At 33.3% G+C, this 26,721-nt stretch overlaps 2 protein-coding genes across 4 annotated transcripts; both read right to left on the reverse strand.

Moving 5' to 3' along the window:
* Nucleotides 1-239: 239 nt before the first annotated feature.
* On the reverse strand, nt 240-11,967 carry LOC132751197 (ribonuclease H2 subunit A-like). Its single transcript, XM_060741334.1, has 8 exons — nt 11,780-11,967; nt 9,850-9,921; nt 9,043-9,169; nt 8,119-8,206; nt 7,295-7,432; nt 4,011-4,095; nt 1,748-1,871; nt 240-418 (listed from the first exon to the last, which is right to left on the reverse strand). Exons 1-8 carry the CDS (start codon nt 11,904-11,906, stop codon nt 289-291), a joined length of 891 nt encoding a protein of 296 aa, XP_060597317.1. The 5' UTR covers nt 11,907-11,967; the 3' UTR covers nt 240-288.
* Nucleotides 11,968-15,600: 3,633 nt separating this feature from the next.
* On the reverse strand, nt 15,601-23,634 carry LOC132751199 (nuclear transcription factor Y subunit alpha-like). Of its 3 annotated transcripts, none has more exons than XM_060741336.1 (7): nt 23,494-23,634; nt 21,682-21,852; nt 20,982-21,083; nt 20,042-20,195; nt 19,089-19,141; nt 17,451-17,570; nt 15,601-16,295 (listed from the first exon to the last, which is right to left on the reverse strand). In XM_060741336.1, exons 2-7 carry the CDS (start codon nt 21,847-21,849, stop codon nt 16,077-16,079), a joined length of 816 nt encoding a protein of 271 aa, XP_060597319.1. In that variant the 5' UTR covers nt 21,850-21,852; nt 23,494-23,634; the 3' UTR covers nt 15,601-16,076. The 3 variants fall into 3 exon arrangements, with proteins under 3 accessions (XP_060597319.1, XP_060597321.1, XP_060597320.1); XM_060741338.1 differs by having other exon boundaries at nt 23,607-23,628; XM_060741337.1 differs by having other exon boundaries at nt 23,480-23,552.
* Nucleotides 23,635-26,721: the final 3,087 nt, after the last annotated feature.

Consider the following 26,721-nt stretch of genomic DNA (forward strand, 5'->3'; position numbering starts at 1 on the left):
AAGGGTTGCTATGTTCAAGTACAAAAACAATAAACAAAGTTTCTTGACAGCAACCACAACATCAACCTGACTGTAGTAATAGCTCAATTTTTTCTGTAAAATCAAGCAAAAAAAACAACAACTCTGGAGATCTCCCATTATTAAATGAAACCAAACTGTTCTACCAAATCCAACAGAGGAAAACAGTACTAATTTGTATTAACCTAAGTTTACTTCAACAAAAAACAAAGAAAAGAAAATTCATGCGATAGTTTATTAGATTAAATAAATTTTAACAATAACAATGTGCTAAAGATTTGTAACATTACTAAGGCATCTTTCTTTATAGAATCTATGTCTGTTTGTAGCCTCGTCTTTTTTACCCATGAACTTAATTAGTGACTGTACATTTTGATTCTCTTCTTCTTCATCATCTTCCCTGTAAATCACAAAAATAGTTGTGGGATAAACATTTTCCCAGGTTAAGCAATGATAGATTAACAATTCATATCTTTGCCGGAAATAAACTGTCTGTTTCCCTGGAGATGCAATGACATTAATTCAACTAACATTTCCCTTAGAAATGCAATGACAGATTGAAAACTGACATTTTCCCTGGCAATAAAAAATTGACATTTTCCCTGGCAATAAAATAATCATTTAACAATAATTTTCCCTTCAATGCAAAGAGAGTTGAACAATTGACAATAGCCTGGAAATGCAACAATAGATTAACAATTGACATATTCCCTAGAAACACCGACAGTTTGACAAATTGACATTTTGCCTCGGAATGTAATGTTAATGAAACAGTTCACTGTGTTAACAATGAAATAATCTTTATAATATGAAACTGAAATTTATTTGAATATGATTCTGAAGAGTAATAATGCATGTAATCTTTAACCATGAATAAAATATGGTAAGGGATTTTTTTTTGTTAATAAAGGGCCATTATTCAGTCAGACTCCATGGTAGGGTTATGGGTCTTTGATAATGAACACCTATTACAATCATATGATTGTGAAGTCACAAGCAAATATCTCTATTGGCTGATGAGATAAGACTTACAAGACATAGCACATTATACCGTAAAATTCCTATTAAACGCCCCCGGGGGCTAAACATTTTCCAAAAGGGGGGCTATTATTACAATACAGTTTTTCCTAAATCCAAAAATCACTGTAAATATATATAGAGTTAGCAAGTGTTGGTAATAACATTAAAAAGTGTTAAGGTTTTAAAGTTCATATTATACATATTTGTGTTTACTATAAAATACTATGGATTCTGAATGAATTGAATAAAATTATGGCTTTAATTATGAGTTCAGCACTGATGAGTAGATTGTTTTCCTTATCAAAATGCCTGGGGGAGCTTTTATTAGGAATGGGGCTTTTATTAGGAATTTTACGGTACTTTATCAAAATTGTTACACCAATGATGATGTCTGGGTCAGTAATTAAGCTATAGTCAACCTACAAATATGTGGTGGTTCGGTAAACTAAAATAGTACCACAATGAAGGAAATGTCCCAGTAAGTAGAATAGCTTTCCCTATTATACTACAAAAATACTGCCAAAAATATTGCGAAGTTTTATCAAAAGCTACTTGGAAGCATCCTTCAAAAGCTTATCTAGTGTATTATATTATACTTTGAAAAAAACACTATTACATTTGCTGATTAAAAAATGCACATACATGTATATTACACTTTTAAAAATGTCAAAATATACCAGTAAAAGAAGGCTGGATGTATTTAAATTACCATTTAAATGTGGCTCCATTTTTTTGTATGATTTTATCTGCAGTAGACCAACTGAACCTCACAAACTGTGGAAATCCAAAAATGTGATCAAGACTGGCGGACATAAACTTCTTTGTGCTTGGATCTGTGAACAGAAAATAAACATTATCAACTGGCCATGTTTGGTTTTACGGCACACCAACACAGTATATGTCATAAGTTACTGAAACAGGAAGATGATTTTGCCCAGCTTTGGGTGTTACAAACTTTTAAGCAACGCCAGGGGTAAAAACCACCTCACCTTTTGGAGCTGCATGCATAGACTCAAGTTATTTGAACCCATTTACTCGCTGCCTCTTACACTTACTAAGTGGATAAACAGTGGTTGCACTTCTTATGCCTCAACCATTAATGGCAACCCCTCAGCTACAAAGGGTAATTAATCTGCTAAATTTCTTAAATGCATTTGTCCTGCATATTTAATGAAACCCTCCATTATCCATTCCATTGATATCTTGATGAAAATTTTAATTTGCTCAGGCAACAGTGTAGAGATTGGTTGAAACAAAGACACAAAAGTTGGTCTTATTCTTCACTGATCATTGTTTGTTCTAGCATTTGAACAATTATTGTAAAGGATACAGTTTTCATAATAGAACATGTTATTTACAATTTCCTAATTTCTGAAAAAGAGCCCTTCTAATACCTAAAGCTTTAGTTCAGAAAAGTGTCCATAACTTGTAAACGGTACAGTCAATTTTGCTTAAATTTTGCATACATGTGTCCTTTAAGGCATATACATGTAACTGATTTATGTTGTCAATTTTTCAGTTCCTTATAGTACGGTGCATTCCTTAAGCATAAAAAAAAGCAAGCTTAAAACAACAATTTTAAGAAAACCACACTTTGTCACAAACGGTTTCAAAAATCAAACAAGAGGGCCATGATGGCCCTGAGGTCGCTCACCTGTATATAGGCCCCCCCATCCCCGGGCCAATTTTTACCCAAGGGCTTTTATTTGTTTATTTGAACAGACTTGGTAGACACCCATAAGAAGATGTTTCATGCTAAACATCTAAGTTCTAGCTCATTGGGTTTTTTTAAAAGAAGATTTTTTAAGTTTGAACTATACACATATAGTTAAAAACAATGACACCCCTGGGGCAGGGCCAGTTTTGACCCCCGGGCTTTTATTTGAACAAACTTTGTAGATATTTACTTAAAGATGTTTCATGCTTAATATCTAAACTCTAGCTATTTGGGTTTTTTCAAAGAAGATTTTTAAGTTTTTGCTATACACATATAAGGAAAATCAATGACCCCCACCCCCGGGCGGGCCAGTTTTGACCCCAGGCCTTTTATTTGAACATACTTGGTAGACACCCATTAGAACATGTTTCATGCTAAATATCTTAGCTCTAGCTCTTTGGGTTCTTTAAAAGAAGATTTTTTAAGTTTTTACTATATGCATATAGGGAAAATCTATGACCCCCTGTTGGGCGGGATCAATTTTGACCCCAGGGCTTTTATTTGAACAAACTTGGTAGACATTCACTAGAAGATGTTTCATGCCAAATATCTAAGCTCTAGCTCTTATGGTTCTTTAAAAGAAGATTTTTTAAGTTTTTACTATATGCATATAGGGAAAATCAATGACCCCCCAGAGCGGGGCCAATTTTAACCCCAGGGCTTTAATTTGAACAAACTTGGTAGACACTCACTAGAAGATGTTTCATGCTTAATATCTTAGCTCTAGCTCTTTGGGTTCTTTAAAAGAAGATTTTTTAAGTTTTTTTACTATATGCATATAGGGAAAATCTATGACCCCCTGGGGCGGGGCCAATTTTGACCCCAGGGCTTTTATTTGAACAAACTTGGTAGACACTCACTAGAAGATGTTTCATGCCAAATATCTAAGCTCTAGCTCTTAGGGTTGTTTAAAAGAAGATATTTAAAGATTTTTCTTTCGGTTGCCATGGCAACCAGAGTTCTGCATGGAATTAAATTCTTTGAACAATTTTTAAAGGTGACCACCAAAGGAACATTCCTGTGAAGTTTGGATGAAATTGGCTCAGTGGTTTATGAGGAGATGTCATTTAAAGCAAAAGTTTACGGACGGACGACGGACGGACGGACGGCGGACGAAAAGCGATCACAAAAGCTCACCCTGTCACTTTGTGACAGGTGAGCTAAAAAGCTCTAGGCCCTTGCATAATTTAGGCCTGGTTAAAATTCTACTTAAATCACAAATTCTTGTTTAAATTTTTCATCATATCTTACTTACCACTAGGGTAACCAGAACCATAGTTTCCATCTGTTTCTATATTTTCTCCAAAACTCCAACTCTTTACAGCTTTGTCTCGAGCCACCTATGTATAACAATAATCTTTTAATTAACAGATTATTTATTTTGTGTGTTTTTAAAGGCCAACTATGCCTCAGAAATGCTATGAATTTTATTTATCAAAACTTTTAATTTTAGTCTTTTCTTACAGTTTCCAAAAGTACTTAATAGCCATATTCATGAACTCTCTCTCTGTTGACAATTGGTATAATTTTAGTGAATTAATATTTTAAATGAAGTCGAAATACTTCTTTGTTTACATTTTCCTACATTTTCCTTCTTTTATGACACATTACTGCACATTCAACGCTTCTTTTTCAGTTGTTAATCATCTATTCTAACAGCTCATTAAGCCATTATTAAAACATTATTAAACACATATTTGACATTTCTAAAGAATTATTTATAAGATATTTGTTTCTGAGCCATAATGAGTCTTCAAGTCACACTGACAGTACAAAGGTTATCATACGGCAACTTTTCTGCTTCATCACTAGACGACAGAGATCTCTAATGAAGAGATTATGGTCCATAAGCATTGAACAACAATTTCTTTGATGTAAAACTTACATGTGAAACAAAATTTTCATTCTGCCACGCGTAAAGAACAGTTATTTATTTGGTTACTTTTTGTTTTTTCGGGAGAACAATAATGTACAACACAAATAGTTTCAATTTAACAAGACGGACTACAAGAAGGCCACTTGCTGTTGTTTTTGCTTATGGACCTTAACCTGTTTATTAGGGATCTCTGTGGCCACATAGTATATTTGAGCCGCGTCACGACAAAACCTACATAATGGGTTTGCGACCAGCATGGATCCAGACCAGCCTGCACATCCGTGCAGCCTGATCAGGATCCATACTGTTCGCTATCAGTTTCTCTACTTGTAATACAGTTGGTAAGCGAACAGCATGGATCCTGATCAGACTGCGCGGATGTGCAGACTGATCTGGATCCATGCTGGTCGCAAACTCATTATGTTGGTTTTGTCGTGACGCGGCTGATTTATAGAAAGAGAATTTGAGAAAATGTGTTGTCCTGTAATAACTAGTATAAAGTATAGGGACATCACATAGTGATTATTGTCATGGTGTTCAATCAAGAGACACTTTTTGTTTGCTTTAAATTAGAATCAGGGCAATAAGCCCAATAAATAAGTCCAGCTGTATGAAAAGTTTTTTATGACCGGAAATTTTTCCAGATTAATGCTCCATTTGATGTAGGTCTAGACTAACAACTTTTGCTGTAAAATTGTCATCATAAAATGTGCAAAATATACCGAAATGGAAACCGTTTACTAAAAATATGTCAAGAATGACAAAAAAAAACAGTTGATTTTCATTATAATTCTGGATATACTTGTTTATCACCTTTTGCATGTTTTCATTTTAAAGAAACTCTTCTGATGTCCAAAAGCGTAAAAAACATGAAATTGAATTTCTTACATAGGGACCAGAAAATAAGATGTGCAAAAGATATTTGAAGTAAGAAATATACTCAGAAATAAATTGAAAATCATATATTTATGCTTTTCTCAACTCCGCCCGATTGGAGTAAACAAGAGGGCCATGATGGCCCTGAGGTCGCTCACCTGTATATAGCCCCCCCCCCCCAACGTTGCAGGGCCAATTTAACCCAAGGGCTTTTATTTGCACAAACTTGGTAGACACCCATAAGAAGATGTTTCATGCTAAACATCTAAGCTCTAGCTCATTGGGCTTTTTAAAAGAAGATTTTTTTAAAGTTTTTACTATACACATATAGTTAAAAACAATGACACCCCTGGGGCCCGGCCAGTTTTGACCCCAGGGCTTTTATTTGAACAAACTTTGTAAACACTTACTAGAAGATGTTTCATGCTTAATATCTAAACTCTAGCTATTTGGGTTTTTTCAAAGAAGATTTTAAGTTTTTGCTATACACCTATAAAGAAAATCAATGACCCCCGGGGCGGGGCCAATTTTGACCCCAGGTCTTTTATTTGAACAAACTTTGTAGACACTCACTTAAAGATGTTTCATGCTTAATATCTTAACTCTAGCTATTTGGGTTTTTTCAAAGAAGATTTTTTAAGTTTTTGCTATACACATATAAGGAAAATCAATGACCCCCGGGCCGGTGCCAATTTTGACCCTAGGGCTTTTATTTGAACAAACTTTGTAGACACCTATTAGAACATGTTTGATGCTAAATATCTTAGCCATAGCTCTTTGAGTTCTTTAAAAGAAGATTTTTTAAGTTTTTACTATATGCATATAGGGAAAATCAATGACCCCCTGGGGCGGGGCCAATTTTGACCCCAGGGCTTTTATTTGAACAAACTTGGTAGACACCTATTAGAACATGTTTGATGCTCAATATCTTAGCCATAGCTCTTTGAGTTCTTTAAAAGAAGATTTTTCAAGTTTTTACTATATGCATATAGGGAAAATCAATGACCCCCCTGGGCGGGGCCAATTTTGACCCCAGGGCTTTTATTTGAACAAACTTGGTAGACACCCATTAGAACATGTTTCATGCTAAATATCTTAGCTCTAGCTCTTTGGGTTCTTTAAAAGAAGATTTTTTAAGTTTTTACTATATGCATATAGGGAAAATCAATGACCCCCTGGGGCGGGACCAATTTTGACCCCAGGGCTTTTATTTGAACAAACTTGGTAGACACTCACTAGAAGATGTTTCATGCCAAATATCTAAGCTCTAGCTCTTATGGTTTTTTAAAAGAAGATATTTAAAGTTTTTTCTTTCGGTTGCCATGACAACCAGAGTTCTGCATGGAATTAAATTCTTTGAACAATTTTTAAAGGTGACCACCAAAGGAACATTCCTGTGAAGTTTGGATGAAATTGGCTTAGTGGTTTATGAGGAGATGTCATTTAAAGCAAAAGTTTACGGACGGACGGACGCCGGACGAAAAGCGATCACAAAAGCTCACCCTGTCACTTTGTGACAGGTGAGCTAAAAATCATTTTCAATTTTGGGTCACTTATCACATAATAATTATTATTCTGTTAAAAAAGGAGTCAGCAAATGATCTCATGTTATTGTTCTAGAACTGCATCAAATGGCACATTAATCTAGGAAAATTATTTCTAGTCTAGTCATGTCAAAAACTCTCAGTGGAGTCCCTTTAATGCTCCAGATGATCTATGTAAGAATTTCATTTTCTATGTTTTAGGACCTCAGTTGACCTCCTTTAAAGAAACACTATATATATTACCTTAGCACATATACTAGCAGCTCCAACAATTTGATAATCTGCATCAGCTTTCTTAGCAACTGTTATATCTATACTTGGAAATAATGCTTTCAATTTGTCCTGATATTTTACTGGATCCCCAACTGTATCCACATATATCTGTAATTTAAATATGAAATTTCATTTGTAACCAGTAATAAGAAATTGTTGACAAACGTACACAAACAGAGATGACCCTCAACAGTTGGTCATAAAAGACTATGAACATGATATGCTTTTATATGATAATATTTAATATATTCAATTTTGTACTTGTATGTTTATATTATATTTTGGCTTGTTTTGTTTTACAGGGCACTGCCACAGCTTAGGTCATATGGCGCCCAAATAGGAGATATGATTTTGGCTAACCTCAGGTGTATTTTTGGGGTTTTAGATTAACATGAATCATTTCCCCCCTCAGTGGCAAGCCATTGTTTCCATTAGCAAAAAATTTACACTCATTGCTTAAGACTATTGGTCAAACATATGGAAATAAAAATAAATTGTATAAACTAAGTAACTTCAGCAAAATGTAAGCCTTATTTAATGTTAATCATCTATTTAAACTGGTCTAGAAGGTTGATCTTTTAGTACATCTCTTGTGAAGTGTAAATTTATCCTTACAAAGTGACGTGTTATATAATTTCAACCCAATCTATTATTATTCACCACTATTTGACTAAATATGTATTAAATGTTTGTGTCTTGCCTGTTTTTCACTGGAACAAAACTACAAAATGGTACCAAACTTTTAAATTTTCCGTCTTAAAAATTGGTAAAAACATTGTCAGAATTAGAATTACCTCTGCAACATTCACACCTTGATCAAGAACTCTCTGTATTAAACCAATCGCACAATCATGTGACAAAGCATTTAAGTTATACTTAGATCTGAAAAGAGAAAAATATATTTCATCTTATAACAAACTGTAGGAGTAATACTTTTATAACAAACTACATGTGTATAATTATGAGTAAGACTTCTTGTCAGACAACCATTTTGACAACATAACACTCATTGTCAGATGATAAAATTCTCACTAAAAGCCCCAGCAGTGTAATAGAATAAATCCCAAGCCATTTTGGCAACAAAACAAAAACCAGTCTGCATTAAATTGACCCAGCAGTGTGGGAACAGACAGAAGGCAAAATTCCGGCCACTCCCTCACCCTTCTCAAGGGATTTGGCTTAGAATTGACTGGTGCATACCGTAACTTTCTATTTTCGCCATAAAAGTGTATCATATCAAACAATGGTGGCTTTAAAAATATCAAAATTTAAGATGCCATGAATACAGGTTTCCTTTGATAAATTCATCATATTAAATTTTGAACTGTGACACTCAAAATTTGCACAAGACAGTATCAAAGTGTAAAACTAATTTTTTACTAAATCACAAAGGTCATACCAGGTCTCAAACATTTTTTTTGTTGGGTTTGTCACATCAACATGGCATCTTTCCAGCTTTACTGGTGGAGGAAGACCTAAGATACCCCTTCATTCAATATTTCATGCAGGTACAGGCACCCGAGTAGAACCACAAACATTTCATCAAATGTAAGAATCCAAAATCACTGACTGGATTCGAACCAACAGCAAAGAGGGTCAAGTGGTTTGAAGTCAATGACCTGAACTATTTGGCCACGGACGCTCCTGGGTCTCAAACTTTGTCACTGAAAGGTTGATCTTTGTGATCTCAACACAGAAAAGCATAAAATGAAATGTACCTTCTGAGCATGCTATTTGATATATATGTTGGGGAGAGTATTTCCACCATCCAGCCAATCAATTCTTTTGCTCCATTCAATTTCTCGAAAATACTTTCACGCTGTTCTTCAGTGAGTGTCTTTGAGTCTAAAAGTAACAATCAAGATGTATGGTGATAGAAGTTAAAATCTAATTATTTTGTCATGTCATCTGCTATATTTTATTCTGATCCCTATCTCAAACCTCATTAGTCAGTGTAAATTTTGAGTCAGTTTGTGACCAATCGAATAACGCTATTGATATAAAGTAGTATAATGTGCAACTGTTAACTTTATGTTGGTTACCTCTCCTTACATTGTGTTGTAACCAAGTGTAAAGGGAGGGAATATATTGACCCATATTTGCAAACAAGAAAACTGTAAGAATGTTATCTCTAATGTACATCAGTCTTCCATTTAGAATGTTAATTCATTTAGAGACTTATATAGCTCTGTGATTCAATTTATACCCAGGTTTTTTTGGGGCTTATTTTATAGCCGTTATTGGGTCATATTCCCAATTGAAAATAGTATATTATTTTCCCAATCCACAGGAAAAAAATCCCAATTGAAAGTTACAAAATAAAAATATTGAAAAAAAATCTAAAATCTTTGAAAATAAAGGCTCCTTCACTGTAATAGTGCTAAAATGTTTGAAGATGCCATGCTAGACATTTAATCACTGTAAAATTTCAGTCATGTATTTTTCCCCAATTTTTAACAAAAACACTACTGAAATTCCCCATTCCATGGGTATGGTCCCAAAATCCTTAAAAAAATCCCTGATACCTGCGAATTTTAGATCCTCAAGATCTTGTTTCTTACAAATTGGACTATAACAAGTACCATATACCATTGGACCTGAAATCAATGATAAACATGTATTAAGTTATACCAAGATTATTGCATACATATTTCATCCACTGTAAAATGATATGTTATAATAAATTACAGTAGAACTTCGGTAAGTCGAAGTTGAAGGGACTTGCGTAAAAACTTCGACACATCGGGACTTCGACTCATGAATCGCTCTCAATTCCATGACAAAATTTCGACCCGTGACTAGTCCTAATTATAAGCTCTATAAAGAAACATATTTCATGTTTTTCCATCATTAATCTTATCTTTAAATTTTACAATGATAAATATAGCATGTCAAATTATGTTTTTCACGACTACCCAAAGAGTTACAAAAGGCGTATGATTACGAAAGGGCGATAACTAAACCAGCTTATAGTAAATATTTCGCGTGTTATTCTCACGCGACACCGGGTCAAGGATGTTTTCAAATGAAAGTAGTGAAGTAGTTCTTACTGTTTACTTTCAAATACCAATACGGCAATTAAAAAAGTTACGATTAAAGCATTTTATCACACATTTTATCGCAAACAAAGGCTGTTTGAACACACGGCTGTGTTATTAACACCTATCACACAAGTTGATTGGAAATCGTCTTCGCAGCCAGATAAGGTGTGAAAAATGTCTCGAGGTCAAAGGTGTTAAAACAATCCAACGACTTCGACTTATTTGTGGTAAATTGCACTATATTTACTTTATACGGACAACGAAAAAACCTCGACACATCGAAAAATTCGACACATAAAATTTCGACTCATAAATAGGTTTTTATAAGGAATATATAGGGGGGAAAGTCGGGACTTTCATTTTTATTCGACACATCGAGAAAATCGACTAATCGAAGTTCGACTGATAGAAGTTCTACTGTACTTGTGTTTTACAATTTATATACAGGGATCAGGCAAGTGTTTGGATAGTGTAAAAATCAATTCTAGAAGGAAAACAATTTCTTTATTCTATTAGTGTTCGTTTCAAAAAAAATTTCTAGAAAAAAACAATACCTTATATATGCTGATATATTATATACAGCACATGTATGGATTATAACTGTTACGATTTTTTTTTAATAGAGAAGTTTTTTTGCACTATCACAACTAGAAAGTTCAAACACTGTGTTGGTTTATTCAGAGACATCACAGGTGTTCGATAGTCCAACTAATTGTACTCCGCGACGAGATATTGTGCTATTTTCGTGTCTGGACAATATCTCGCCTCTACAAAGCGAGATTCTGCCCTAGAACGAAAATATCTCAGAATCAAGCTTTGGCACGTCAATATATTTTGACTAAGGTGTTCGATTAGTCCGACTTATTTGACTTGTCAGAGACATCAAGATAATTTTGGACAGGTGATGTCTTTTTACGGTTTGACAGTAAGAAAAAAAGATTGTAAAATGGGTCAAACCGCTCATGCCAAATTGATTAGGCTAGTGTTCAATGTGTGGCCATGACTTACACTATACCCTGTTCCCCCTTGACAACCCAAACTCCAAACATCAGTCATAAAAAAAATTATTCGAACATATAATTGAATTTTGTCAATAATTTTGATGTTTGTACAAAAGAGATCTTGTTCTTCTTTTATAAAATAAGAATATAATTGAATTTTGTCTTGTACTTTTACACTAACAGATCTTTTTCTTCTTTGATAAAATAATAAATGAAATCTTATAGAAATTATGGATTTGCTGGAAACTGTATGTGAACTTATGTAAGCTATACACTTGATTATTTATCTCACAAGGTGGTGATTGCCTATTGAAATGAAGTAAAAAACATGTAAATGATGTAAATATGTTTTGGGTACGATTTTATTTGGGTACGAATTATTGAGCTGTTGAGTGCTTGCATCTTCAACCTACCTAACACGGGTCCACGTCCAGCTTCGTCTATACCAAGCCAGCATGGTTCTGACTTCGTGGCATCCGGTACCTCAGATCCGATAATGCAATTACTTGTGTTATCGTTCTCAAATGATGTTTGATCCATCTCTATTTGTTGCTTTTACGCGCGAAATGGCATTACGAACCTAGGATGAATGCCGCTAATTTACACATGGTACAAGGACATGGGCTAAACGCCGCTAAATTAAAACAAATAAACTTTTAATTGTTCACTATCTGTCTTATTTTTAGTAATAAATGCGTGAATCAAGAAATGTTCATGTTTGTCATAACCAAACAATGCACCTTTTATGGGGATATGGTGGTCTTCCTCCAGAACTCAAGAAGCGAAATACTTAGGAGTCACTATTAGTCAAGACCTTTCAATGGACCAAACATATAAACAACATTACATCTAAAGCAAATAACCCCCTCAGATTTATTAGAAGAAATGTTAAAACCCCAAATAAAAAGATAAAGGAAACTGCATATAAGACCTAAGTTAGACCTCAGGTTGAATATTGCTCCATAGTTTGGCATCCTTGGCAGAAATACTTAATTTATAAGATAGAGCAAGTACAAAGATCAGCTGCTAGATACATTTTAATGATTATGACTATACAAGTAGTGTCTCAAAAATGATGAATGATCTAAATTGGCAAACCCTTGAACAGCGTCGAAACATTAGTGCTGTAACCTACTTGTATAAAATCCAAAACAACATTGTTTTTGTTGACCACCAACACCTTACTCAAACAAGAAATCTGAACTACCTGATACCCTACTCAAGGACACAATATCATCAAAATTCTTTCTTTCCTAGGAGCATACGTCTTTGGAATAGCCTTCCTCTAACTGTTCAGTCTAGCCCCAGTTTAAACATCTTTACTGAGAGGCTTGACCCATTCTATAAATTCTAAATTGCACACTATGTCTTTTAAATTAATAGTCTTGTAGTACTTTTATTCTTTTAACTTTTTAATTTGCATATAAATAATTTCTTTTATTAACAGTTCCCTGACAACGCGCCTGCTAGTCATAATCAGAATTGATTGTTAAGCAGTATAAATGTAGATGTAGAAGAAAAATGAAATTTATAACGGACTACAATTGTGAAATGGTGACTCATGGTGCATTTTAGAATTATTAATATCAACATTGTATATGCCCTTAATTTGATGATAGAGATTTATATGTTATAAAAGTATATGAATGGGCAACTGAAATTGTTTATCGTTCACGCCAGGGTCTTTAAAAACACCATTCACACAATGCAAATTATAAAATTGCAAAACGAAAACCTATTTTGACTTTCATCTGTTCACTCACTATATGCCCTTGGATGGGCAAATTTTCACTTTAAAATAAATAAAACGTTCCGACTATACTCAAAAAGTGTAGGAGTAGGACATAATATGGTACGATATCTGTCACTTCAGTTTCAGTGTAAGGGAGAAAACTCCAAAAATCATTATCAACGGTGAGCAAATTGCCACCCTTACTATAACACTTGTAAATAGTTTCATACGGATAGACACACAGCCTAAAACATACAGTGTACATGTACAGGGTAATCCAAAGTATGTGTCAAGACACATATGAAGAGACTTTGCTCTATCATTTTGGGTTCAAATTGTATGAACATGTTTGTTTTACCTACATGAAAATGTATCTGTGAAGTACTCTCTTCTCAGGATTTTGTGTTAGGTAGACGTATTCTTAGATACCCATCATCGGAACCCATGGTACACATTCCGTATACCGTATATACGGCAAATAGCCTTGGTTACCAAGGATGTTAGAGTCCATAATTTATCATTAAATCCATAGGCACTTGGTTTCAGGACAAGACCCTTTTAACTAATCAGCTGGTGTCCAAAACTTACCTGAATGTAACAATATTTAATGCAATGTTCATTTCTTTCAATACCAACAGTTTTTCACTAGTTATTTATTAAACTCTTCTAGAATCGCCTTAGTAAACGAAACTCAACAATGAACTTCCTTTCTTCATTTAATTATCATAATACAATTATATATAGTTCAAAAAATAGAAATATTCTTACTAATCATTCACTTCTCATTTAAACATTAATTGAACCCTGTTGAACAGTGCTTATTCTATTTCATTCTAACAGACAGTCATTCTAAATAAACACCTGAATGCCAAACCATTTCAATATTTATAAACTAAGAAACAAAATTAGCCCACCAAAAATGAGCAGTCAGTTAAACAAAACACATTATAATGAACATTGAACATAATCTTATTACTACATAGACTGATGAAAAATAATCAAAATCCCCATGTTTGATTCTCCTTACAATTTTGCCCCCATTTGTCAAAAGCCTTAAAGTTGCATGCCTCCAGATAAACCAAATTACATGTTTTTTGTTTTGTTTTTAAAGCAACTCTGAGAAAAAATTAGACTAAGATTTTAAGAAAATTAAAAAAAAATATCACAATTCAAAAAACAATTTACTAGTACTTGTTATATGTAATAAATAACTGATTTTGTAGTATTTGTCACCCTATTTCTACAACATGACTAATGCAGTAAGAACTATATTATATTTTAAGTTTTGAATTACTTTCTTTCTGCACTTGACAATATTTGACTTTTTAATACATTTTAAAAATGTTCATGAACATCAACATGAATCTGGAGGCATGCTGCTTTAAAGCATACATTTGTATTTCTTACATAGATCAACTGGGGCATATAAAATGACAAAAAGCACTAAGATAATAAAGAAATATACTACAAATTAAATTGAAAATCAGGACTGGAATTTTTTTTTAAAAAAATTTCTGTTAAGCCCATTACTATAAATATTCACTTATTTACATGATCTAACTAAATATTGAAAAATCAATTAAGCAAATTAAAACAAAAAAAGCAGTCACCAATCATCATTAGCCCTTTGCCTGCTGAAATTGTGTACTGGATATGCCCTGTTGTGAATTTGGAACAGTCCATTTGAAATTAAACAAGAGCTGTCGGTAGGACAGCAACGCTCGACTATTCTTAGTGCTTGATAGTAAAAAAAAACTTGGTATTGTAAAATTTTCTAAGTAAAGAAAATGTTAAATTTTTTCTTTAAATCCATATTACAGATATAGGCCTTGGAGAGAGTCCTATTATGCTCTCAAAGAAGAGTATAAAATTTCAACTTGTTTCAAAGCCATATGTCAATGGACTTTGAAAATATTTGAGGTATTACAAAAACTTTAACGTAAATTCTAAGTCAAAAAAGGGGCATAATTCTGTCAAAATGCTTGATAGAGTTACCTCCTCCTGTCTACAGGTTGAGGTCATGATGGTGAACAAGTGTGCAAAGTTTCAAAGCCATATGTCAATGGACTCTGAAAATATTTGAACTATTACAAAAACTTTAACATAAATTCTAAGTCGAAAAAGGGGCATAATTCTGTCAAAATGCTTGATAGAGTTACCTCCTCCTGTCTACAGGTTGAGGTCATGATGGTGAACAAGTGTGCAAAGTTTCAAAGCCATATGTCAATGGACTCTGAAAATATTTGAACTATTACAAAAACTTTAACATAAGTGGTTACGCCGACGCAGACGTCAACGCTCGGGTGACTACAATAGCTCTACTTATTCTTATCGAAAAGTCGAGCTAAAAATAACAAAATACTAAAATTTAGCAATCAACAGAATAGAGTCTTGTCAGACTGCATATATTTGTAGACTACTAGCCTGGCTATATAATGATATAAAGACATTTCACTTTTAGTTCCAGCAGATTAAGGGTTGTGATAAAAGATAAGATAAAAGATATGTAAAATTAATTCAACATTCTCAATGGTTTTGGGCATGGTACATTTACAACATGTAAATACCAATAATGAGAATATTTGACAAAGTTCAAGGTCAAATAGCAGCCATGACCTTTGACATTGGTAAAAAAATTATGACCAAGACACAAGTAGCTAATTAGTAATTACCTCTTTGCACCTAATTCATTAAAAAATAAAAATCATTCCCATTTTTCTTTGAAAAAGTAAGATCTCTGCTAGTCATAAAGATAGTATTCTTTTGATAATTTGAAACAGAATTTGAACATGGTAATAATGAATCAAAGAGCATTTGATCTGAGGCCTCAAGCAACTATAACTGAAATACAGTTGTTGTACTGTAAACATAAATCATCCACCTCTTAATGCGAGATTTATGTCACAATGTGAAGCACAAGTTGCAATGGTTTAATGTACATATATGTATACACACAGCTTCAGCAATCAATTTTCTTTCTACGTATCAAGTCCTAGAACGAGATCAGAGGCTTGCGTTACTATGGGTAACCTTATATCGTTAGAGCTGCTAGATAGAAGCTGTGCCGCGGTTGGTTTAAGATCTCCGTGTGAATGATAGTGATCGTCAGCTTTTTTATCCTCGTTATTCACAAATATACCACCTGATCCTCTCTGGCGTTTTAACGCATGACGATGACGAGATTCGTATAAATATTTCTGAAAATAATATAAAAAGTACTTTTAAAATGGCAGAAAGTGAAAAAATATTTGTGTTTGTATTACATTATATATACAGATATATATCTTCATCACTACAGTTTCACTTCAGCATGGTATCTTATTGTTCTAATATTCTAATACCTGCTCACATAGGTAAAATGGTAAGGTTTATTTAATCACTAATTACCTCTATTATCAGAGTAACCCGTCAACCTTAAAATGCTAAATTTCAGAACAGTCCATAATCAATTTCAGAGGAATTAAAGATTAAAATTTTCAGTGAAGCAATAAATAGTGGTTTTTTATCAACTCATATCATATATAGATCAAAACTTTTGCAGGAAAAATAATTTCAGCAATGTCACACATACACTGAACATGTTGAGTAAACACTGTCATAAATATGAACATATATATCAATCCTTACCATGCTAAATATCTTTTTATAAATAGACTTGTTCATGTTTCAATCTCAAAAAATCCAGTATCATTTTTAAGGGAAAATTTCAAAATATATACTGACTAACTAGCAAACAGTGCAGACCATGATCAGACGGCACTGGTGTTGAGGCTTATCTTGGTTGCATGGGTTGCATGGGTAGAGTCAGTCATCTTAAGCTGGTTTAGAGTTTATAATTATTGTAATCTATCTTCTTTTTGTTCTCCATATTACAAGTCATGTGACATATGAAAAGTCACTTCAATATTTCACTTCAAATGAGGTAGCAGGAATTTGGCTTATCTAACATGTTTTATAGCCGATATTTGGTCATATTTCCAATTGAAAATAGTATATTATTTTCCCAATCCACAGGAAAAAATTCCCCGTTGAAAGTTACAAAACAAAAATATTGAATAAAAAATTCTTAAATCTTTGAAATAAGGGCTTCTTCAGTGTTATAGTGCTTAAATGTTTGAAGATGCCATAATAGACAGGCATTGTTTGCATTCATTTAATCACTTCAAAATTTCAGTCATTCATTTTTTCCCCAATTTTTACAAATCATGGCCGAAATTCCCAATTCCATGGGTATGGGTCGTTTTACTAAAATCCTGAAAAAATATTGTGGGTAGTAATATCAAGGACAAGAACCTACAGGTCAGGGAGCAGCAAACCTGACGCCTATATTACTATTGATTCACAATGTTTACCTGTCTTTCTTTAGGTATCCTACCCAAGGCCTCCAGTTTGGCCCTAGCTTGCCTTCTTTTCAAAATTCTGTGATATTGTTTAGCATTAACATATAATGGCTCTTCTCCTGTTTCACCGGGCTGCAATAATGTACAAACATTTGAAATATTTCTTTAAACAAATAAACTTCACTTTTAACATGTTGGCAAACATGGCATGTCTTGCTTAAACTGCTTTTATTACACCAGTTCAAGGGAGGTAATTCAAATGTTCATATCTCCTCTAAAATAATGGACATATCACAACTGAAACATGTCTTTTTAAACTGCTTTTATACTCGTACAATCTCTTATTTACACCAGTTCAAGGGAGGTAATTCAATGATTCATATCTCCTCTAAAATAATAAACATGTCGCAACTGAAACCCCATTTTTTTAAATCTACACCTGGGTATATAAAGCAGTGATATCTTTATCCTGTATGTTGTATTTAAGGTTGTAACCACACTTAAGTGAAATTTATATATGTATAAAATTATGCTTCTAAAACAATTTTCAAACATCGAAGAATATTTAAAATATGTACTGCAAATATTTGTTCACATCATATGTAATCATTAAAATATATGCATTCATTTCTTATTGAAAAATTTGACTAAGACTTTATAAAAATAAATTTCTAATTACCTCCCTTTATTACCATGAAATGTAAATACGGTAATATCTTTACAAATAATGCTTTTTGGAACTTACAATATTGATAAATCTTCATTTGAGCATTATATTTCTTATATAAAACCATAAAAAAAATTAAGTTTCAGGATCTTTAGCCCTTATCCTAATGGAAGCAAATGTAATTAGCCATAACCACCAGTATAGAGTCAGGTCAGCCTGCTCTTTCATACAGTCTGACCTGGCTTTATACTGTTGGCTGACCAACTTTAAAATCTTCCATCTGGATTTCAAAAACATTGATTATTGACTTTTTTCCTAAATGGTAGCTGGACAATGTGAACGTTTAAAAATCACGTTGAAAAGATTCACGAGGCTTTGAAGACTTTCTCAAAATGATGCTACATGCAAATACATTACATAATTATATAAATTTTAAATTAAAAGGTTTTAAGGCGGGAACAACGCATCAAAACACCAGGTCGGTTTTATTAAACTACTGGTTTTAGGTAAGATATACCCCTCATCAGGTTATGGTTTTTTACTTAAAAAAAAACTTTTTGACCTGAAGTACGTAATATATGAGTGATCAGCTTTTGTAACAACCCTTTTTCTTAAGAAAATTAAAGTGAGTGTTCTTTCTATTCTTAATACTTATTTTGAACCTATATTACATTTTAAAGTGTTGAATGAAATAATATCGAGGGTTGACTGCAAAACTGTTGTAAGTCCTTCTTTATTTCATATAAGTTACTGTACTTTTGCAGTCAACCCTCAATATACAGGTTCACTTTTGGTTTTCACTTGTTCAACAAGTTCACCATCAAAGAAAACACTTTTATAAATTCACAATATAATTATACAGTATACAATGTAATGCACACCAAACTTGCTTTCAAATATATCGTCAATCTATGATAATATACGGACAAATCATGGTAATTTCTGTCCATGATATATTTGTTCCATAGATTCTTAATTCTTACCATTGCTATTTGCTGACCTGGTTGTTGATTCGGTAGATTTATTACTTGTATTCCTGAAACAACAGAGAGAATAATGGCATGTAAACAATAAATAGTACATAAATAATAATTTTATTTTTTTGTGACTTCACCAGATGTACAAGACTTCAGGTTCCTTAATATACAGTTTTAAAGGCACCAGCAGGCACCTCACTAAATCCAACTACCTACAACTAGTTCGCCTGATACTTTCCTTACATAAAAACAATTCAAAGACCCAGCCTACCTTTAAGCCCAAAGTGGTAACAGCTTTTTTTTATTACTTGTATTTTACATTGCACCATCATTGTACAGGTCATATTGTAATTTTTCAGCTTTACTAGTGGAATAAAACTTCCAGTGTATCTCCCTGCACTATCACAGGCATGAACGGGCAACCGAGTAGAACCACCGCAATCTGTAAGCTAGCTTCCTAATCCAAATTCCCTAGCTGGATTGGAATGCAGAATGGTAAGGAGCAAGTGGTTTGAAATCAACAACTTTAACCAAACAGCCAGGATAATTCAAAATCATAACAACTTAAGACTGGTATAGTGAATAATAAAATAATGAATTCTATCCTACCAGTGATTTTATTTTTAATTTTAAAATCAACCTGTGGCTTTCTGAAGGGGAAAATATAGCCTGATAAATCAGAAAAGGGGAAAATCTAATTTCCAACAACTGAGAATTTCAATTCAATTTACTTAGTAACATGCATGGTACATAGCAGAGGCTATCTATAGGGACAGCTTTCTGTCTTCTAGGTGATATAAGTCAGCTGCTTTTAAGTCATGGTTCTAGTGAAGAATGTGCACAGGGCGTTTTAGGGGAAAATATCAGCATTTTTAGGGGAAAATATACCTATCTTGGGCTAGGGGAAACAGTCTTTATTTGGCTGTAAAATACTGGGAATAAAATTGATGGCCACCAACCTTGTGGTAGTTGTACAGGTTTGTTCTGGGCATCCACCAGTACGAATGAGGTTTGACCGTTTACAGTGATTTGATTAAGGAACAGCATCTGAGGTATCCCTAAAGCATTCGCTGTCCCCGTACTCCCGGCTGGGGGTGTCTGACCTTGTAGAAGCTGAAATAAGATATTATATGATTATGTAACTGGTACATTGGTATCTATCTTTCATCAAATTATTAATTAACAATTTATACTTTTTTTCAAAAATAACAGAGGGAAAAAATTCAAACTCAATATTTCTGTCATATTTTGCGCCTTATAATAGACAGTATTCATAATTTGACTGACATATTTATTCAAACACATAATATATCATAATTGCATAATTAGCCAGACTCAATACAGACAAGTTTTTCTTTTGAAAGTTCAAAATCTATATACATCGTAATACATTTAGGAAGGGACATGAATCTTTTCTCCCCCTAAAATTAACATTTGAAGAAAATTAACAATTAAACATTTGAAGAATCCCTTAGACTAAAATTATTTAGTTACCACACCAGATTGAGGAGTCCTTTGGCTTTTCAGGATTTCCTTGCATACAGGAAATTCTAAATCCTACTAACATTAATTATCTACAAATGTATGATCTCAAAGGCATTGCTTAACATTAAAGTGAAGAAAAAGTTCAATAACTATAACAGTATATGACATGAAGTTGCGCTAACCCTTCACCAAGCATTATGCCAACACTAATGCCATGGCAACACTACAGTCAACACTATTGCTAACACCAATATCAACATCAATGTAAACACTGATGCCATCACCAATGTAAACACTGTTGCCAGAACCAATGTAAACACCAATGTTAACACTGATGCCAACACAAATGTCAACATGAGTATGATAACCAAAATTCTTTAAATAGTCAAATCAAATATTTGACAGCTAATATACCTGTGTGCCAATAGTTTGAGACTGTGCCTGAGAAGTTGCCTGGTTCAATATAAGCTGCTGACCTGCTGACTGGGCTCCTATACCCTGAACTCCATCAGCCACCTACAAATATTTTTCAATGTAATAATACAGAAGTTAAACTCTTCCTAATTTTTATTATCATTGCTGTTTTAATGAACCAGTTGTTTGTAAAATCATATGAATAGTTTGCATTTCTCACTTGAACCTGATTGTCAGACATAGTTTCATATAATTTCAAACATGAAATGGCAAAACCCTTTGTTGGATTATACAGTTTGAATACAATTTCAAAGGTTTTATCATACAAGTAAAACATTACATGAATTGTCCTTAGAGCATTCTGCAACACAATATTAAGAGAACTTTGTTAGTAAACTTTTTTTGTAGTTGGATATGTTGCACCAACACAGTATAGGTCATATGGCAACTTTCCAGCCTTTACTGGTGGAGAAATACCTCAGTGCTATCTTGCATTATTTCAGGCACAAACAATAACCTGAGTAGAACCATCAATGTTTCATAAGCTAGCTGGATAGCTTCCTCACATGAAAGAATTCAAGTCCCTGGCAGGATTCCAACCCACAGCAGCGAGGGAAAAATGGTTTGAAGTTAACAAACTTTACGGTTACCACTCGGCCACGGACACCCAAGAAGAAAAATTTAACTTAATGAACAGAACCTGTATAACATTGCCACCGCCTGCAACAATCTGACCAGCAGATACTACAGTACCATCTTGTGTAATATACTGTATTTGTTGTATATCTTCACCATTCTGGTTTACGGTCACTGTCACTGGCTGCTGGCCCTCTGTCTCATACACAGTGTATTCTGGACCATCTGACATTCTCTAGAAAACAAGTTTTAAAAGTCCTCACATTATTATGTAGGTACATTGCAGAGCAACAGATAAGGTGCGTATTTGCATATTTACGCAATTAATTTTATAAAATAAGCAATTGATTTCTTTAAAAAGGGTATCAAAACCCATTTAAATAAATAAAATACACAATTGTCTTCAAAACCCACGCATATTGTCATTTTCATCACCACAAAATTTACCTGTCATACGCTGGTAGTTTTGGACAAATTATATGGATAAGCATCCTATCCGAATATCTCCAAATCAAATGCTAACTAATTGACGGTCTCTGGTCTTTGAAGGTCCCCGGTTTCCAAAGACCGACGAAGCCATATCAATAAAGCAAGAGACCGTCGATCAGGTTGACGGTCTTTACAGACCGGCAGAGACTGTTGATCAGGTTGACAGTCTTTACAGACCGGCAGAGACTGTTGTTTTAGCGGGGACCGTCAATAAGTAGGTCCCAGCTGTATGAATAGATGCTTTGCAATATGGCGTCGTACAAAGCGACGAAAGAAAAAAAAATTGAATACCCAATTGACTTTAAAATCATAGGATATGGAGTTTTGGAATACCCAATTAAATGGAGCTAATACCCAATTCCAAAGGAAATGATGGAGTAATACCCAATTCACATTCAAAGCTTATCTGTTGCTCTGGGTACATGTATGAATTCAACATTAATGAATATATATGATAATGTACTTTAATTTTGTAATTTTTTATTGCATTGGAAAGGATGTCATCATTTGGCCACAGCTGAAATTTAGCAGTCTCAAACAGACAAAGTGCAATTCAATAATAATAATTGGACATAATTGTAACTTTATATTGAGATAATTGACCCTGGGGTGCTTGAAATGGAATTTTTGTCTGATTTATGGACGATTTAAAGGCATGGAGTTGTAAAAAATCAGACAAAGCAGTTCATGACTTGTAAAATAGTTTGCCATGGACTTGAAATCTACATAATTTGAGTTGTAATGTACACATAAATTGATGAAGAATAAAGGCAGCAGTTGGCTAACTGTTCAGGCCTGCATTGCTAGCCAAAAGTTCTAACATCCTGAGTCACAAACAACTAGCCTATACGCACTGTTGCGGTTGAGGTTAGCCAGTAGCTGTAAGGCCTTCTTAAAATGAATAGCCTGAAACAATAATGAATATGCCTTATTTAGAAAAATTGCAGGAGCAAAATGTGGACAGTGTCGAGGGAATACGCAAAGGCGAGTTATAGTTATACATGTATACAATGTATATTTTTTATATAGTAAATGGGTGCTGGATAGTAATTTTGTTCTTCTGATGATCAAGGGGAGATTATTTTTATGATAATATGACCATTAATAGGCATTATTGGCAAGGCAAATGCTGCTGAATGCCTGTGCCTTTAGGCTTTAATCTGTAAACCATTAAATTCATTGAACTCAATGATTCAATTCAGAAGAACCGAATTAAGAAACATTGTTTGAACATATAACCACTAATATCATTGTTTACCGGGTTATTGTTAAAAAATTGGCTTAGCAAACTGTTTTCCATTTTCGGTCGAAATATTTTGTGGTCGAAACGTCTAAATCCGGCCAAATAAAATTCAAATAAGCAAAGCTCCTACCTTTTTAGACCTACCTTTAAATTCTGAAACACTATCAGATGATATTCTTTGCTTTATAATAAAAATTCCAGCGTCAATTACAGCGTCAATTACAGAAATAGTCGAGAAAATGAATTAAAAAAATTACAAATTTATGATCTTAATTGTTGTTGTTGTTCTTCGTCAATATCGTGCGCATTTCGACCCCAAAATAGTTCGGCCCCTATGTAAACTATTCGCTCCAATAATTTTCGCCTTTTTTGTAAAAAATAACAAATTCCCGGCAAAGTATGGATAGGCCATTTTTTGAAATATTTTAATATATTTAGATAAATTGATCATAATATAGTTAAAGTATTTTCGATTTGCCTAAAGAGGGTCAGTACATTGAGGCACTGAGAGTACTGACCCCTTTAATTAGGACCTCAGCAGACGGTAAGATTTAGTTAAACGACACTAATTAATTAAGGCACATTATGTCTCAAAAATCTTTTTATTCCAATTCTTTGGAAATGTCATGTTTTCAACAGTTAAACATGCTCTAAATCCACCGTTAAAATATTTTATAAACACACGTTTGACAATTCCATGTTTGAAAACATGTGCAGCTCTCGATCTATGCTAACACACAAAGGGGGTTGTAACGGTGCCTGGACTCTATATTTGGTTTATTTGTGAGCAAAAACTAGGTCCAGACCAAAAAAACAGGTGACAATCCTTATATATAGTCTATATATATATATATATATATATATATATATATATATATATATATATATATATATATATATATATATATATATATATATATATATATATATATATATATATATATATATATATATAAACAGTTGACAACCCTTAATTTTTAAATATAGTCTATATATACATGTATAAGGATTGTCACCTTTTTTTATTTGTCTGGGCCTAGTTTTGCTCGCAAATAACCCAAATATAGAGTCCAGGCACCGTTAACCCCCTTTGCTCACACATATGGTAATGATTCAGGTGGCGAGGGTGAACAAATCTAAACACACACGTAAATGTATACACTGTAATACTAACATAAATCGAAAAATCAAGCATGTAGAAAAAAAGAAAAAAAATATTTCGTAACGAATATGTTTTAATGTATCATTTGTCCTCGTATTTGTATATATATCTTGTGTATTTGTCTGTTATTTATGTGTTAAATTTCTCTACAGTCCGATATATAACCACTATCCCATAGCATTCCCATTTCATCACCTTTTCATCATAACAACTAACAAGAAAAGCATTGATGCAAAGCATCAAAGGGCGTCCAAACAGCAGGTGCAGATGAACTAGTAGATATATGATGACAAGATATTCTTATAAACTTTTCAATGGTTCATTGGGTTTTACCAGAATTGTATATCACTTTTGAATGAACGGACGAAAGACATTGTTCATTATTTATAACTTTGATCGGCATGCTAGAAATTAGAATATTACTTGTTATTTCTTTATGATCGTGGTTATTAATAGCAACGGATATACATGTATACAATCATTTATAATCCATATGTGTAACGCATGATCAACACCATACTTGTGTAATTGTCCCTTATTATGTTATTGCTATTAACGAGGACCCCCTCTTAAGGTATCTGTTCACACTAAGTAACAATATGACACTTGTTATATTACCATGTTGATCATGTTGAGCATAATTGTTTATTATACAATAAATGTAATTTCTATTTTAATAAAAAAAAATACAGATTTTCTGAATATTGTTTTCTTTTCTTTTTTTATGTGTGTTTTATGCGCTATTTTAATACTGAGTTTTTACGTTTACTACTATTTTAAGAATTCAATTGTCATAATGATCGACGATTATAAGTCAAAACTTAACTGGAAAAAGTCAGTAAATCATGGTTAATCTTTCAATTTATAATATTGTTTATTCTTAAACCATATACATGTACATTTGTATTTTTCTTTATCATTTTTTAAATTATCAATCAATTGAATAATTCATAAAATCTGATTTGTAACTTTGAATAATTCCTCGGAATCTTTACTAAACACGAATAACAAATTATATAAAATGTTTTAAAGTTGATAGTGTCATATTAATGCCATAAAAAATGTACATTTTTTCTCAATTATTGTACATATTTATTGTTTTTATCTCATATAGATAAAATATAACATGCGATTTGTGTTGTTGGTTTTTTTTTTTCGAATTGTATGTTTATGTATAATAATAATCAATCAATTCGAGAGTTGATCTGTGTTTATTAATTATTGTAACCAAACTAAGTGACAAACATTCATTTTGAAAAAAAGCTTATTTATCTGTAAAATATTTGTTCTGTTCTGTAACGATATCTACTCCAAAACCGGGAGAGACCGGACAATAAACGTGTGGTACTATTCGCCGGTCATTAGTAAATCCCGGGAGAGACCAGGAATTACCTAGGAGTACATCCCTCTATAAATAGATTTTCGGAATATTAAGGTCATCAACTCATCATTCTATTAACAGCTTTCGGAATAACATACCATAATAACCCACTGTGTACTACAAAATGATAAGCAAAAATACCCCGAAGAGCGCGATTTATTGACGGAAAAGGTTATTTCATTTGAAAATGTTTGCATTGCGAAATTCTCCAGTTCGCCATTCATTGTACATATCGCGACTAATTAACAATCAAGCACCCTCATACCGATCGGAATGATCGGCTTTTATTATTGGCAACTATAAAAGGCTCGAGAAGTTGCTGTCGCCCTTTCACAAAATCTCATTTCATTCCAATAGGCGCCGCGCTTCGGCGCGGACGCCAATTACTTATTCAGTGTGGCAATACCACGTGACATTGACGTCATGTTCGGCATCATTTCCAAGACAAATGTTGCTCGATTCGGAAAAGAAAATAGCCGTAAATATTTTATTTCTGTACAGTACCAATTTCTTTGGGATATGCACCAGTCTACGGGGAAAAATATAAGCTTTCCACAGAATATTGGATCTTCGTCAGTTTATAAGCCGTTTTATCAAACACTTTGCATAACCTTGGAAGTTGCTTGTATTAGAGCGGGCTTCAGTTGCAAGCTATTTCGTTTTCTGGCGTTATCTGGTCTACGTCATGATAAAAAAGAAAGGTTTACATCAACCGGGAGTACGGAAGGCAAAACTCTACCTAAATGTGTTCATATTTTTATTATGAATGACATAAATCTTAAATTTTTCTTCAATTGTCAATTCTGGCACCAGTTCCAAGTCGAAAAAA

This window comes from Ruditapes philippinarum, unplaced genomic scaffold, assembly GCF_026571515.1.
Source record: "Ruditapes philippinarum isolate M1 unplaced genomic scaffold, ASM2657151v2 ctg5376_1_1_1_1, whole genome shotgun sequence".
Taxonomy (NCBI): Eukaryota; Metazoa; Mollusca; class Bivalvia; order Venerida; family Veneridae; genus Ruditapes; species Ruditapes philippinarum.